The sequence below is a fragment of the Eumetopias jubatus genome, unplaced genomic scaffold, assembly GCF_037043125.1.
Source record: "Eumetopias jubatus isolate StellerSeaLion01/CBP00866 unplaced genomic scaffold, mEumJub1_p1.0 scaffold_10, whole genome shotgun sequence".
Classification (NCBI taxonomy): domain Eukaryota; kingdom Metazoa; phylum Chordata; class Mammalia; order Carnivora; family Otariidae; genus Eumetopias; species Eumetopias jubatus.
Window position 1 is genome coordinate 57,268,365 of NW_028274816.1, and position 14,383 is coordinate 57,282,747.

At 58.4% G+C, this 14,383-nt stretch overlaps 2 protein-coding genes across 2 annotated transcripts; both read right to left on the bottom strand.

Moving 5' to 3' along the window:
• Positions 1–26: 26 nt before the first annotated feature.
• On the bottom strand, positions 27–5,914 carry DBP (D-box binding PAR bZIP transcription factor). Its single transcript, XM_028091414.1, has 4 exons — positions 5,104–5,914; positions 3,805–4,215; positions 2,001–2,212; positions 27–514 (listed from the first exon to the last, which is right to left on the bottom strand). The coding sequence occupies exons 1-4, from the start codon at positions 5,240–5,242 to the stop codon at positions 299–301; spliced, it is 978 nt and encodes a 325-aa protein (XP_027947215.1). The 5' UTR covers positions 5,243–5,914; the 3' UTR covers positions 27–298.
• A 365-nt stretch (positions 5,915–6,279) lies between these two features.
• CA11 (carbonic anhydrase 11 (inactive)) lies at positions 6,280–11,359 on the bottom strand. Its single transcript, XM_028091659.2, has 9 exons — positions 11,110–11,359; positions 10,947–11,021; positions 10,063–10,205; positions 8,387–8,572; positions 8,063–8,158; positions 7,827–7,899; positions 7,567–7,721; positions 7,157–7,322; positions 6,280–6,388 (listed from the first exon to the last, which is right to left on the bottom strand). Exons 1-9 carry the CDS (start codon positions 11,174–11,176, stop codon positions 6,363–6,365), a joined length of 987 nt encoding a protein of 328 aa, XP_027947460.1. The 5' UTR covers positions 11,177–11,359; the 3' UTR covers positions 6,280–6,362.
• Positions 11,360–14,383: the final 3,024 nt, after the last annotated feature.

A 14,383-nucleotide genomic window follows, 5' to 3' on the forward strand; every position in this document is an offset into this window, starting at 1 on the left:
CTGCCTCCTCCCCCACAACAGCTGGCTCTGGGGTTCTCAAGATTTATTCAGGATGTGTTAACGGAGGCGGTGGGAGGATGGGGTCCCCGAAGTGGCAGGGGCACACACAGAGGACCCTCCCCGCCCCCGCGAGGGAGGGGGGAGGCTCGCTTTTTCTTAAAAATATAAATGTATTTATCTGCATCATCACGTCCCTGGGGCACCCAGCTGGCCGGCCGGTGGGCCACAGGGCGGAGAGGGAAGAGGGCCTCAGGGCGCAAGTCTGAGCGAGGCCACCGGGCAGGGGCGGGGGACGGCCTCACAGGGCTCCGTGCTGGGCCTGGTAGCGGGACAGCACGGCGCGGTAATGGGACAGCTCCTGGCGCACCGCCACCACTTCCTGCCGCAGCAGGGCGTTCTCCTTCTCCAGGAAGGCCGCCCGTACCGATATCTGGTTCTCCTTGAGCCGCCGGGCATCTCGGGACCTCTTGGCTGCCTCGTTATTCTTGTACCGCCGGCTCCAATACTTCTCGTCCTGAAGGTGGGGTTTGAGAAGGCACTATGGGCCAGAAGGGCCAGGAGGAACAGCTTTCCTTGTGCCTTCAAGGACCAGAGGGCAGCTAAGAGACCCTCTGGGGTGCTTCCTGCCCGGCAGTGGGGCCCAAAGGATACCAGGGCTCTCCTAGGATGGGTACCCAAGGGTCTGGTTGCTAAGGAGAGCAGGCCCCTAGCAACAGCCAGGTGTGCGATAGTTCTCCCCACTCCAAGCACGAGGCTTCAGGTCTCCGCTGTGCAAAGCAGACCCCACCACTCCTCGCTTGACAAAGGACCTACAGTTAGCCCCTGGTTGCTAAGGATGCTTGTTCCCTAGCAACAGGGCCTTCAGGGTCTGAGGGCCTCTCCCAGTAAAAAGCACTGCTTTATGCACCACCTTCTCGGATCCTGGTTGCTAAGGAAAACCTAGGCTCCCTAGCGATGGGGTTTTGTGTCCCATAAATCCTCCCAGAGCGGGGGCCTTTTGACCTAGTTGTCAAGGCAACCTCATCCTTCCGCAGCAATCTAGGTGGTCCCAATAACTGCAGCCAGTCTCTGACCCTCTGGCCTTGAATGGAGGCCAGAGAGCTGCCTTCTCCCCCACAGGTCCTGATTGCTAGAAGAGCTGTCCCGTAGAAAGAAAGGGGCCTATGCTGAGACCTCCCCACACCGTTACTTAGGGTCCTCCAGTCCTAGAATTTGGCTGTGGAGGAGGACCACTCCTCAGTAACAAGGACCACCCAGAGCTCCAAAAGATGCTCTCTTCCCACCCCCATTTCATTAAAGCCTAGTTCCTGCTTACTAGGGTAAATCCAGTCGGGCCCTGTGACAGGAGAAACCACTGGTCTAGACTGGGTTTATGGGTCAATCCTCAGTACTCAGATAGTTATGAAGTCTGGTGAGAGGAGCCCAGGCACCCCTTACTAGGGGAGACCCCAGAACTGGCAAAGGCAGGCTGCTACAAAAAAAAAAAGGTCACTGCCCCAAATCAGAATGTGGCTCTGGTTGCTCATGGGAACTTGAAACCTCTTACCAATGAGCAGTCCAGGGCCAGAAAACAAGGCCCAGAGGGGCTGGCAAAGTCTGCATCCTAGGCAGATGCAAGCACCCCGAAGGATGCCCCAAATCAGAGATCAAAGGACCAGCCCCAGCCCGGCTAGCGGCTCAGAAGAAACAGACTGATACTGCTGTTAACGGATGCTGTCCTTAGCAACAGGGCCTGGTCAAAGCTCCAAGCCTGTACTGGTGGGTCTGGCAGGGCTGGCTGAGTCTGCATCCCACAGTGACACCATCTCTGTAAATCTCAAGCCCAAACCTCGGCTGTCTTTGAGCCCCAGGGCTATGGACAACTGATGCTTGGCCGCAGGTTAAGAGAAACCGAAAGCTAACCGCAGTGCGAAGCCCAGGCCTGTCTGTGAGGAAAGGGCCATCCCCAGCTGTGGGACCTGTAAGGGCCATGCCTGCATCCTACATTGGGCAGTGCTCACCTTCTGCTCCTCTGGCACCTGGATCTTCCGGGCCTTCTTCATGATGGGCTGGGGCTTAAGCTCCTCCTCTGAGAAGCGATGTCTCCGAGGGTCAAAGGTCTCGTGGCCGGGAATGCTTGACAGGGCTAAATCGGCTGGGTCAGGTTCAAATGTCATCAGCACCTCCACGGTGTCTGGGTCCACCGGGCTGGGCGTGTCCCGAGAGGTCAGGCCTTGGGGAAACAGAATGTGCCGCTTGAGTGTGTATTTATTTGGGGGAGGGAGGGTTCCCAGAGGTTACCCCCTGCTCAGGTATCTCTTTGACCACAAGGAAGGCCCTTATGAGATCTACCACAAAGCCCGCCAGAGACCAATCTCTCTAATATAAAATATGAAGGTTCTCTAAGCTACAAAGTGCTTAGACATCGTGGAACCAATTCCACTTCTGTAACAGGGAAACAGGCCCAATTATAACTGCCATACCCTAAGTAACACACGAGCCTCCTCTATTGCTTCTGAAACCTCAGGCCTTCAGATTCAGTGTTAAGCTCTTTTCCCATTATCTAGCCTGAATCCTGCTTACTGAATCCCTGACCAAAGCCTAGACCCCAGGCTGTTCAGGGAAAAGAAATCCAGTGCACTGAAAAGACTTCAGGTGAGCCGCCTGAGAGCTACTGGCCCAGACGAGTAAGGGAAGAAAAGCAGAAATGATTGAGGTTTGGGGGAGGTTGGTTCAGAAGGGGCAGGGCCGGACTGTGTCTTTAAGACCGAGCAAGCCGGGGTCAGCTGAGGATACGGGTTCAGGGCCAGTCACGTGCGGGCGCCTGCTTTCCCGCCCCGCCCCCCCCTCCGCCGCCACGGGCGCCCTCTAGTTCCCCCAGGCCCCGCCCCTCCGCGTGACCGCGCGTGCGCGAAGTGAGAAGCAGGGAGGAGGGAGGAGAGGACTCACGTGGCGCGGGAATGTGCGGCTGGGAAGGGGAGGGCCCCGGTTCTGCCCGGAGGTCCGGCCAGGGACAGGTGTGTCCAGGAATCCCCAACCTGCAGTCCGCCCGTGGAGATCCCCAAGTGCCCGAGGGGGCACACTTTTCCTTTTGCTCCCTGGGGTCTCTCAGCTCGAACCTCTCAATTTCCAAAGATCCAGGCCCTCCTGCTCTCTGGGGAGCGCGCTGACAAACGGACCCCTGGACCTTCTCCCTCACCACCGAGATACACGGGATTCTGGGATCCCAGGCCCCTCCTCTCCCAGGAACATAGGAAGCTCTCGGTCCTCGCCCTAACGGAAGACCCAGAATTAAGATCCCGGACCTTTTCCCCTCTAGAGGACTCCGGGACCGCCGGCCCTAGCTCCTCTCCACTGGAGGACCCAGCAGCTCGGGCTGCCAGTCTCTTATGTCCTGGTGAAACAGACGTCCTTGCTTTCTCCCCTGCAGAGAGCCTAGCCAGTTACGGTCCTTCCCCACTCCACCGACTCCGGGCCCAGACTCTGGAGCGCAGTTCCTTCCCCAGTAAATAATTCCGGTGTTCTGGGATCCGAATCCCGGCTCCTCGAGTATCCGGACCCTCTGTCCCCACATCCCACGGAAAAGTCCACACTACCGCCCCACGGAGCAGGCTTCCTGGAATGTGGGATCCCAAGGAGACCCAGTCCCTGATGCATTAGTGACAAAGAATCCGGACTCCTCTCCCAGCATCTCGCGCCTAAGTGGACCCAGAATCTGGACGCACAACCCCAGCCCCACCGTCCCGGGCCCAAGTGCCGCACAGCCCTGCCCCTGAGGCCCAAGCCCCGCCCCGCCAGGGCCCTGCCCCGCCCCCGCCGTCGCACCTGCGCGGTGGCCGCCCGCGGCCCCGAGGGCAGCCCGGGTGGGGGCGTGCCCCGGGGAGGAACGAGGGGAAGCTGAGCCGCAGGAACCGGGCCCCGGGGAGGGTGCGGGCGTGCGCACGGGCGAGGGCGCCGGTGACGGGCCGCCGGGGGGCGGCGGGCTGGGCGGGAGCCCGTGCTCCAGCAAGAAGGCGTCCAGGTCCACGTACTCCACGTCGCCGAACGGCAGCGTCCGCTCCCACAGCAGCGGCGCCAACAGACCCGGGCCAGGCGCGGCCCCCGGGCGCCCCCGCGGGGACCCGCCGCCCACCACCGCCCCAGCTGGGGCATCCGCCGGGCCCGCCGTCTCCAGGCCAGGCCCGGGGACCGTGGCTGCCGGCGGAGCCGCCTTGCGCTCCTTTTCCTTCAGGAGACCTGCGGGCCGAGGAAAGACCGGGCGGGGTGGGAAGGAAGAGATGGAGAAGGGACCCCGAGACAGAGATACACGAAGAAAGGGGAGATACAGACCCACCGGGCGGAGATCCAGAGAAACAGGCGGGGGAGAGGGGGAGACAGGAGGGAAGGCAAGGACCCAAAAAGAAGAGACAGAGGCTCAAGAGAGGGAAAGAGACCCAGAGAGAGAAGGCACAGACGGGCGCGGCAGAGACAGGGGGGGACAGAGACCGAGAGAGGGACAGAGGCTCAGAAAGAGGGGAGGATAGGGACCCAGGGAGGGATAGGACACAGACCAGGGAAGGGATAGAGGTACAGAAGGGGGACAGAAGTTGAGAGAGAGGTAGGTGAGAGGGAAAAAATGACAGTTCTGTAATTTCTCTGTAGCCTATCCCCCCCCGCTCACTGTAGCCTCTTCTCCCCACCCCCACACTCTGTTAGGGGCAGGAAGGGGCTCTATTCCTGGGGCACATTCCTCATCCCTAGACTCCATGTGACCCCAAGAGGCCCCGCCCAAGCCCGTGTCACTACCGTGTGAGCATCCGACACACCCCCTCCCTCCTCCCTGGACCCCAGGGGTCCAGACTCTCAGGACCAAAGGAAGCGGGGGCTGGGGTCCAGACTCTTGGGTCCTCGGAGAGGACGACTCGGGGGGACTCCTGGGTCCTCTTGGTAGACGGGCTTGAGCGCCGGTACTTTTGGATCTTGGGTGCTGAGGGATCTAGGGGCCTAAACACCTTAGTAATTCGGTAAATGACGGTTGGAGGATGGATTCTCTCGGCACGTAGGAGGTGAGCCCCCCCGCCCCAGCACCTGAATCCCTAAGGGAGTAGGGTGTCCGGGTTGGGATAGATGGGGGCTAGAACTCACAGCTGGCTGGCTCTTTGGGTTTGCTGGTCCCCTGCAGAAGGCTCCGCAGCCCAAGCAGCGCTCCCCCGCCAGGGGGGGCCCCGGCTGGGCCGCCCAGCAGCAGGGGGGCCGGGGTCCTGTCGCTCACGGGCCGCGCCATCACCGGCCACCTGCCCGCAGGCTCACGGGCTCATGGAGGGGCGAAGAGCTGGCCTGCCAGTCAGCGGCACACTCCAGTGGTCCGGGCGAGTGCCTGCCCAGGGGCGGGCGAGCGGAGCTTGCAAGCCTCCAGTATCCAGATCACCGCAAATCCTAGGAGTGACGGGGATTTGCAGTCCTCAGTGCAGAAACGTGCAACTCAAGACGGTCCCTGGAGACCATGCAGTCCGAGTGAGGGGCTGATCAAATCAGGCAGCCGGCTCTTTGCAACCCAGAGTTCAAGGGGACACAAGGCGCTCCCTCTACAAGGTGGGCAAGCCTGGATCTTGCAAAATCTGCAGCTCTCTCAGCGGAAGGCGCTTTGCAATCTGCACCAAGAGGTGTGCGCGGAGGGGCGGGGGAGGGGGCAAGAGGAGGCGGCCGCCTTGAGGCGTGGCCAACGCAAACTTCTTTCGCGGAAAAAAAAAAAAAAAAAAGCCAAACCAAAACACCCGACGCCACTGCGCGCACCCCTCCTCTCGGCCCCCGCCTGCCTTTTGGGCCAAGCACCCCAGCCGCGTGCCTCCCTCCGGCTGAAAGCGCGGGCCAATCGCGTCTTGACCCCTCGAGACGCACGGCCAATGGGACCCCTGGATCCGCCAAGGCCCGGGAGGGCGCGTGAGGGGTTCAGTGCGTGAAGTTGCCTTGCCTTTAGGTGGGAGGCGGGACCCTGACCTACATTTGCCCAATGGGAGACGGCACTGGGGGCGGGACCGTGACCCACTTCGGGCCAATGAGGCAGGCGGGAGGGGGAAGCACATGGCTCTGCGCGTGCTGCCCGATGGGGAGGGTGAGTTGGGGGGAGTGAAAGAGGCGCCGCTTAAAGGAGCCGCCAATCTAAACGACGGTTTGGGGAAACAGGAAGCCAAAAAACCGAGCAGTGCGGTTTAGGAAGAGGGAGATCGGTTTCTAGAAGAAGACTGCTGTTCTTCGGTACCCAGATGTTTCCCCGCCGCGCCTAGAATCAGACCACTAAGAAACCGGAAGTATTCTGTCCCTTTAATAGCTTTGTTTTGGGGGGTGACTCCCCTCCCCGTGTGGGGAGACTTGGAAAGGACAGGCGCCATCCTCAGTGGGGAGTCTCAGCGACCATGGGGGGCACCATCCACTGTAAGACAGACGACACCGGCGGGGTAGCGTTAGTTTAGGGCACGATAGGTTGGACCCTGCAGAGGGTTTGCAGAGGGCGGGCGCTGGGCCGCGTAGGGCTCTACCACAAGGAGGCTGCGAAGGGGGAACCCGGCATGTACCAGGTCGAGAAGCTGGGGGAAACAGTCAGATTCTGGACCGGCAGTGGGTTTAAGCAGCAGGAAGGTGGAATAGGGACGTCCAGCTTCAGCATCAGACTGAACTAGGTGAAGGTGTTTATTGGGGGGAGGAGGGCAAACCATGTTGAGAAGCTAGAGAGGTGGCCGTGAGATCACAGGGTCGAACCACAGGAAGGCAGTAGAAAGGGAAGGGGATTGTACCATGTTGATTTTCAGGAAGGGGGTGTGTGTCAGATTATGGAACAACATGAGATTGTACCACATGGAAAACAGGGAAGGGATCCGGGCTGTACCATTTTGGAAAGCCGTCGTAATAGGAACCACAGCCCGGTGGGAAGCCAGGGAGCTCGGGTTATACGGCAAGTTGCAAGTTGCAAGCAGTGAAGAGGAAAGACAAATCACGGACCAGCAATGGTCTGTGGCGTGGAGGTGGACTGTACCATGTGACACATACTTCGAAGGGAGAAAGAGCGAGTGCGAGCTTAGGAGGCTGGACCAAACAGAAACAGCAAAGGGGTGGGAAGGACTGTATCATATTGAGAAAAGAAGGGGAGACACATAGGCGGGTTAGACCAAGACGTGTGGAGGGGGTGCAGGCTGGACCATACCATGCAGGCGGTAGTTGGGGCCTCGGCAGCGCCTCTCGGGGTGCCGGGGGTCCCTGTTGCCCCTCAAGGCCCTGTGGGCCAAGGGCTGCAGGGGCCGGCCGTTACCGCTGAGGCTCTGGAAGATCTGGGACGGAGGATTCTGGCTCAGGAGTCTCAGGGAGTGCATCTGCCACGGAAGGGGGTGGGAAACTGAGAGTGAACAATAAACTGTCCGGGTCAATGGTCACAGAGGAAGCCCTGCCCCTGGAGCAGGTGGGCGGGGTCTTACTCGGCCCCAGCCCACCCCCAAAGGTTGTGTGACCCTGCTAGCAGTCAGACTTGGAAGGAGGAAGGAGGGTAGGTGAGGCCAAGGGGGATGCCCAGGCCAGGGAATGGGTTAGCAGGGCTGGAGGGGGCAGACAGAGGGTCACCTGGAGGGAGGTGATATTGAGGGCCCGGTCAATGAGGATCCAGGTGACAGTCTCTGAGCAGGGCGGGGTGCTGAGAGAGCCCTGATAAGTGATGAAGCCAAAGGATTCGGGGAACAGGAGCTCCAGGCTCAGGTCTTGAAGAAAGTAGGCATCGTCTGCAGGAATACCGGGCTAGGGTGAGGAGCAGTACCCCTCTTCAACTTCCCTCCTTTACACACACTGCTCCCCCCCCCCCCCCCACCAATGCACCAGGGACTTACTCTTGTATGAGATGCGGGTGATGGTGTCACGGTTAAGGAGGCGGCTGAGGAAGGGGTTCGAGCTGCCAGCCACCTATGTGGGGGTATGAGGTGAGGAGGTAGGCATCCAGAAGTCCAAGCCCCCAGTCCCTTCCTCCTCCAGGACCCAGGAGTCTCAACCTCCCAGATTCCCTCTTCCCCAGACCCAATGCCAGGCACCCAGCCCCTCCCTCCCTCAGAATCTTGCCCGGGCTCACATTGACAAAGAGGCTGAGAATGGCCAGGCCATTGGGGCCCCGGGAGGCGGCGCTGAGGTTCCCGTAGAGTTCTTGGTTGAAGTGGATGAGCTGCACCTGGGAGGGGAGCACAGAATGGGGTCCCCCAGCAGAAGGGGAGGAGAGAATGGGTATGGGTGCAGCCCTGGGCCCTCGGGGTCCCAAGTCAGGTTAAAGATTAGTGCTTGGCGGGCGGGGGGCAGTTCTGTGAAGGAGGGTGGGGTGAGGCATTAAGAGAAAGGTGAGGCGGGAGGAATTGGGGCAACTCAGGGTGAAGGTCAAGGGTCAGAGGTCAGTGGCCACCACCTCAGCAGAGAAGCCCTGGTGGTTGATCTGGTGTTCAGAGCCAGCTCCATCCCGTGCTCCAAATAGCAGTCGCAGTTCACTAAGCCGGTGGCTGTAGAGGAGGGGACCCCCAGACACATTGACCACGGGCCGGGCTGCAGGTAGGAAGGAGACATGGCGGCCGGTGTTGTACAGCGTTCCCCGGAGCTGCAGGAGAGGTGCAAGCCGTTACAAGTTCAAAGAGGAAAGGTCTTTTCCCTCCTGTGTTCCACTCCTACATTTCCTGCTTCCGTCAATCATTTAATCATTCAGCGTAGTTGGAACACTGGTGCTCAATATCGGTGAATTTATTCAACTAACAAATATTTATTGAGCTGCTACTGTGTGCTATGGATGCCAGGAAGGGAGCAATGAACAAGTAGACAAAAACCCTGGGCCTCATGGAACTCGTGTCCTAATGGAGCAGAGGGAGACAATAAATAATCACATAAGTAACTGCTTAATTAATTACATATTTTGCTCATGTAGGAAAGAACTGGGAGCTCTCAGGTAAAATGGGAAACCCAGCCTAGACTGGGGTGGGGGGGTGATGGGATGAGGAAAGGCCTTCATGAGAAAGTGACATTTGAATGGAGACCTAAAGGATAAGTAGGAATTTGTTGCAAAGAGCAGGGAGAAGGGCATTCTGGAAAGAGAAAACAGCAAGTGCAAAGGCCCTGAGGTAGCCTGTTTCCGTGCTAGTGCAGGGGCCAGTGGGACCAGTGCCTGGTGAGCAAAGGAGAGGTGATAGGAGCTAGATGGCAGGGCCTTGTGGGCAATGATGGGATGTTTTGTATTTTTATTTAAATAATTATAAATAAATACATATATATGTATCTCACACCTGGCACAGTGCCAAGCACATGGTACTTGCTGTTGAAGTGTTAGTATTACTTATCCCAATAGAAAGATTTTGAGCAGGGGCATGGTATGATCTGCTTTGTGTTTTTAAACATCTCTCTAGCTGTGGGGTGGAGAATGGATTGCGGTAGGCAGAGAACCAGGCCAGCTAGCACGCTACCGCACCAGTCCAGGTGCAAGGTGATGGTGGGGGCAGTGGAGGAGACACAAACTGACAAGATCTGAATGATATTTAGCAGGGAGACTAAAAAGGACCCAGACTGGACACGGGAATGAGGGCGAGAACGGGTTGGAAGTAGCTCCGGCTTTTGGCAGGGGCAGCTGAGTGAAGAGGGATGCCAGCTCTTCTAAGAAATGGGATTGCAGAGTGGGTAAGAGCCTGGAGCTAGGACCACACTGCCTGGGTTTGAATCCGAGTGCTGACACTCTAGCTGTGTGACCTCAGATAAGTAACTCGATCTCTCTGTGCCTGAGTTTCTGCATCCTTAAAATAAGGGGAATAGCAGCATCTATCTCATGAGGTGGCTGGGAGGATTAGCAAGCTGATCAAGCTTTTAAAACCATGCCTGGCACAGGGAACAGTCTGTGTTACCATTGCTTTTATAGACATGGAAGAACTAGGGAGCCCTGTTTGGGGAGGGAAGAACAGGTGATCCATTTTAGAGTGTAAGGAGCCTCCTTTCCACCCAGTGCCTACCCCTTCTTACCCCAGGCGGGCCTTCCACCTCAGCACCCCACTCCCACCCCACTGCCCACCCCCCGGGGGATTCGGTAACCCCTCCCACCAGACCCCTTACCTTCTCTCCCCCAGTGCTGAGTCTCAGTGGGGGCAGAAAGGGGTCATAAAGAACCCTCTTCAGCTCCACATCCACGGGGCTCTGCCGCTTCCCCACAGCACACAGACTCCAGGCTGCATTCACCAGGCCCCAGAAGGGAGGCCCTGGAGGCAGGGGTGGGGCGGAGAGGATAGGGAGTCAGAAATAGGGACTGCATCCCAAACCTGGGATCTGCCGAGCAGGCTGTGTTTTGGACTCCCGGATCCCAGGAGAGGAAGGGCAGGGAACAGGGACTCCTGGGTCTGAGGGAGGAGGGGGCTGGGATCCAGAATCCTGGGTCCTAGAACAATCTTGGAGGAGTTTCCAAAGACCATCTAGCCTCCCCCCTTAATCAAACCTATCTGCCATTAAGTCACTGGGGGGAAGGAACTACAACTCCCAGCAGGCCGGAGGGCAGCCAGCCTACCCATCCACCTCCTGCCTGCCCCAGAGCCCATGGGAGTTGTAGTTCTTTCAGTCTCTCTTGTCCCACAGCTGGAGAATGAATGTACCGGGGAGAGGAGTTGCAGGAGAGGGCTGGACGCGGCAGGGGACCCGGCCAGCGAACCTCTGGTTCCCAGCAGCAGCCAGACCTACCTGCCTTTTTCTCTGCAAACCCACACCCACACTCTCTCTTGCGCCCCCACGCTCCTCCTTCCACTCACTCCCACTCACTACTTGAAATGCGCATATATAATGTCCCATGGTGAGCTGCTGGGGTTCAGAGGCTGGGCCCTACTCCCGAGGGAGGGAAGAGGGAAGGAAGGGGCTGGGACTCCTGGGTCCTGCAAGGAGGAGAGGGCTCCTGGGTTTGAGGAAGGAGGCACCCGGCAGCCCCAATTCCTGGGTCCCCGCCCTGGCTGCACCTGGCACGAAGTTTCCTTGGAGATTATCCTTGTAGCTCCACCAGTCCTCGGGGTCAGGTGCAGGTCCAATGTGAGCTGGGGAGAGAGCAGCCTGAACCCCTCTCCCTGGTACCCCACCCCCACCTTTCCCTCAGGGGCTCCCGCCCCAACCCCCGGGCCTTACCTGCCGCCCCCAGTGCGGCCCAGAGTACCAGCGCTCGAGGGGCGCTCAGAGGAGCTGCAGCCCCCATCCCCGGGAGGCCTCTGAGCGACCCCTTCCCAATGTCCTGGCCCCGTCTCTCAGCTCCTCCTTAGCCCTTCTGTGGGACCCTGTCCCCGCAGGACTTCCAGCCTGCCTCTCCTCCCTACAGGGAGTGCCGTTCCCCAAACACCGGGGCAGCGGGGGGACTGAGACCCCCCCCCAAACCCACTCCTCTCTGCTCTCCCCGCCCTCTGTGCCTCTCCTCTCCGCCAACCCTCCGACCCCCCTCTACCTCCCGGTCGTCCTACTTCTTTCTCTGCCTCCTGCTTCTCCCCGGGGTTACCTCCTGGGTTCTAACCCACACCCCCTCTTTGCTCTCTTTTCTTCCAGCTCCCCCCAGCCACCTAACCCCATGTCTCCATCCTGCTTCTCTCTCCTCCTCCCGGGCTCCCTGGTCTCCAGCTTCCTTCTCTCCCAGTCTCCCCACCTCCTCCTGTTTCTCCGTCTCTCTCTTCCCTCGTCCCTGCTCCCTCCTCCCCCTCCCTCTCTGATCTCTCTCTGGGTGTTATTTAATTTTTTTTTGTCGTTGTTGTTGGCGGGGGGGGCGGGTGATCTCACAGCGGCAAACACTCCTCGGACTGGTGGGAGGAGGGTGCCCCAGGGGCAGGATGGAGGGGTCATTGGGGGCTGATCCCCAGCTTCCAGCTGTGCGGGGGCGGGGGGGGGGTGGCCCGGACACCTGGGGCCGGGAGCTGGCGGTTCGCATCCTCCGCAGAAGGGAGAAGGGGGGGCGCTTAAGGTGGAGCTGGGGGAGTCCTCCGAGGTCTCGGTGCTCGGGGCCGCCGGCGCCGTTAGACCCGCGGTCCCCCAGCTCGTGGGGACCCGGGTTGGAGCCTGCAGCAGAGCCTGCAGCCCCCGCCCAAATGCTCCAGTCGGCCTCGGCTGGGGGCCGCCTTAACGGGGCTGAGGGATCCCCGGGGAGACCGGGGTAGCGGTGCGGGCAGCTGACCAGGAGGGGGAGGCAGAGACCTGGAGAGGGACCGAGCGCCGGGAGGAGGAGCCGGGAAGGCCGAGGCGAGGCAGCCGGAGGTGAGGTCGGAGAACTGCAGAGGCTCAGGAAGGGAAGGGGAGCCTGAGGTGGATGCGGAGGGCCGTGGCGGAGGGACACAGCGTGCTGGAGCTGGGAGGGTCGCGGGGGGGGGGGCGGAGGAGAGAAACAGACACACACAGTGAGAGGGAGATACGGGTAGAGTGATACAGAGAGAGGGAGAGATACTGATGGAGGCAGAGAGAGAAATACAGAGACACACACTTAGTCATAGGAGCAGAGACACCCACCCCGCCGGTCAGAGACGCGAGAACAAGCTGCCAGGCCAGGGGGGTGGCGGTGGGGAGACAGAAACCGAGAAGAGATCCAAAGCCAGAGAGACAGCCAACCCCAAAGAGAGAGCCGTAGACACACAGAGAAAGAGGCAGACACACACACACACACACACACACACACACACACACACACACACACACACACACACACACACACACACACACACACACGAGACCCTCATGCAGAGAAAGAGAGATCACCAGAGAGGAAGAGATGGCAGAGACGCAGAAAACAGACCAAGTGACATCACGGGAGAGCGTAGAGTCAAAAAGACAGGCATTCAGAAAGAGAATTGAGAATGGGCATTCAAAGGCCCTAGAGATGGAGGGGACAGAGAAAGCCAAAGAGAGTCAGAAATGGAGAGAGAGAAAACGCAAGAAAGAAGGTATGTATTGTTTATCCATGGCCACATAACAAATTACCCCCTAAAACTCAGTGGCTCTGAGCAACAAGCATTTATTGTCTCACCGTATCTGAGGGTTTGGAGTTTGGGTGCGGCTTAGCTGGGGGGTTCAGCTCGGGGCCTCTGGTGAGGGTCCAGTTAGGCCCTTGGCCAGGGTGCAGTCACCCGGAGGCTCGACTGGGGCTGAGGAGCTCATCCAAGCTCCTCATCACTGTGCCTCTCTTGAGGGCTATAGGGGTGCTGGCTTGACCTCATAACATGGCTGCTGGCTTCCCCCGAGCGACTGATTAGAGAGGGAGAGAGAGAGATATCTTATAGGACCTAATCTCCAATGTCACACACCATCACTTCTGTTTTATTCTGTTCATCAGAAGTGAGTCACTACGTCTGGCCCACACTCAAAGGGAAAGAGATTAGGCTCCTCCTTTTGAAGAGTAGCAAAGAATTTATAGTCTTGTTTTATTTTTTATTATTTTTAATGTTTTTTTAAGATTTTATTTATTTATTTGAGAGAGAGAGGGAACACAAGCAGGGGGAGTGGGAGAGGGAGAAGCAGGCTCCCCGCTGAGCAGGGAGCCTGGAGCAGGACCCTGGGATCATGACCTGAGCTGAAGGCAGATGCTTAACTGACTGAGCCACCCAGGCGCCCCCTATAGGCTTGTTTTAAAACCATCACAGGTTGGGGGGCCCGTGGGTGGCTCAGTCAGTCGAGCATCCAACTCTTGGTTTTGGCTCAGGTCATGATCTCAGGGTCGTGGGATCAAGCCCCCTGTCAGGCTCCACGCTTGGTGGAAAGTCGGCTTGGGATTTTTTCTCTCCCTCTCCCCCCACCCACACACCCCCTCCTGTGCGCTCTCACGCTCTCTCTCAAGTAAGTAAATAAATCTGAAAAAAAATCAAGATTTTACTTTAAAAAAAAAAAACATCATTGTTGGGGGAGAAGAGGGGGACAGAACAATGGGGAGAAACAGACCCTTACAGACCCCTGAGGCTTACAGGTCAGTGCGACTTACTCAGAAACGCAGTAACATATGGAGAGAGAAGCTTGGAGAGGGAGGGAACCATGGAGACAGGGAAAAGAGGCAAAACAAAGAAAACAACAGCAATAACATCATCATCGTTGTCGTCGTCATAAATTACAGTAATACATAAAGTACCCAGGCAGGGCGCCTGGGTGGCTCAGTTGGTTAAGCGACTGCCTTCGGCTCAGGTCATGATCCTGGAGTGCCGGGATCGAGTCCCACATCGGGCTCCCTGCTTAGCAGGGAGTCTGCTTCACCCTCTGACCCTCCACCCCTCTTGTGCTCTCTCTCTCTCTCAAATAAATAAATAAAATCTTAAAAAAAAAATAAAGTACCCAGGCAAAGTTCTGAGCACTTTCTGTGAACTCATGCATGTCATCCTCACAGCCGCCCGCCGAAGGAGAGGCTGTTATCCCATTTTACAGATGGGGAAACCAAGTGTCAGAG

What these genes read in the sequence shown, in the direction of transcription:
- DBP (XM_028091414.1), bottom strand. Translation starts at nt 5,242, where the DNA reads ATGGCGCGGCCCGTGAGCGACAGGACCCCGGCCCCCCTGCTGCTGGGC. An exon ending in ACCCAAAGAGCCAGCCAGCT is followed by an intron (nt 4,216 to 5,103) that starts GTGAGTTCTAGC and finishes CTCGGCCCGCAG; the next exon opens with GTCTCCTGAAGGAAAAGGAG. An exon ending in AGGTGCCAGAGGAGCAGAAG is followed by an intron (nt 515 to 2,000) that starts GTGAGCACTGCC and finishes CCCCACCTTCAG; the next exon opens with GACGAGAAGTATTGGAGCCG.
- CA11 (XM_028091659.2), bottom strand. Translation starts at nt 11,176, where the DNA reads ATGGGGGCTGCAGCTCCTCTGAGCGCCCCTCGAGCGCTGGTACTCTGG. An exon ending in CCAAGGAAACTTCGTGCCAG is followed by an intron (nt 10,206 to 10,946) that starts GTGCAGCCAGGG and finishes CCCTGCCTCCAG; the next exon opens with GGCCTCCCTTCTGGGGCCTG. An exon ending in TTCTCAGCCTCTTTGTCAAT is followed by an intron (nt 7,900 to 8,062) that starts GTGAGCCCGGGC and finishes ACCCCCACATAG; the next exon opens with GTGGCTGGCAGCTCGAACCC.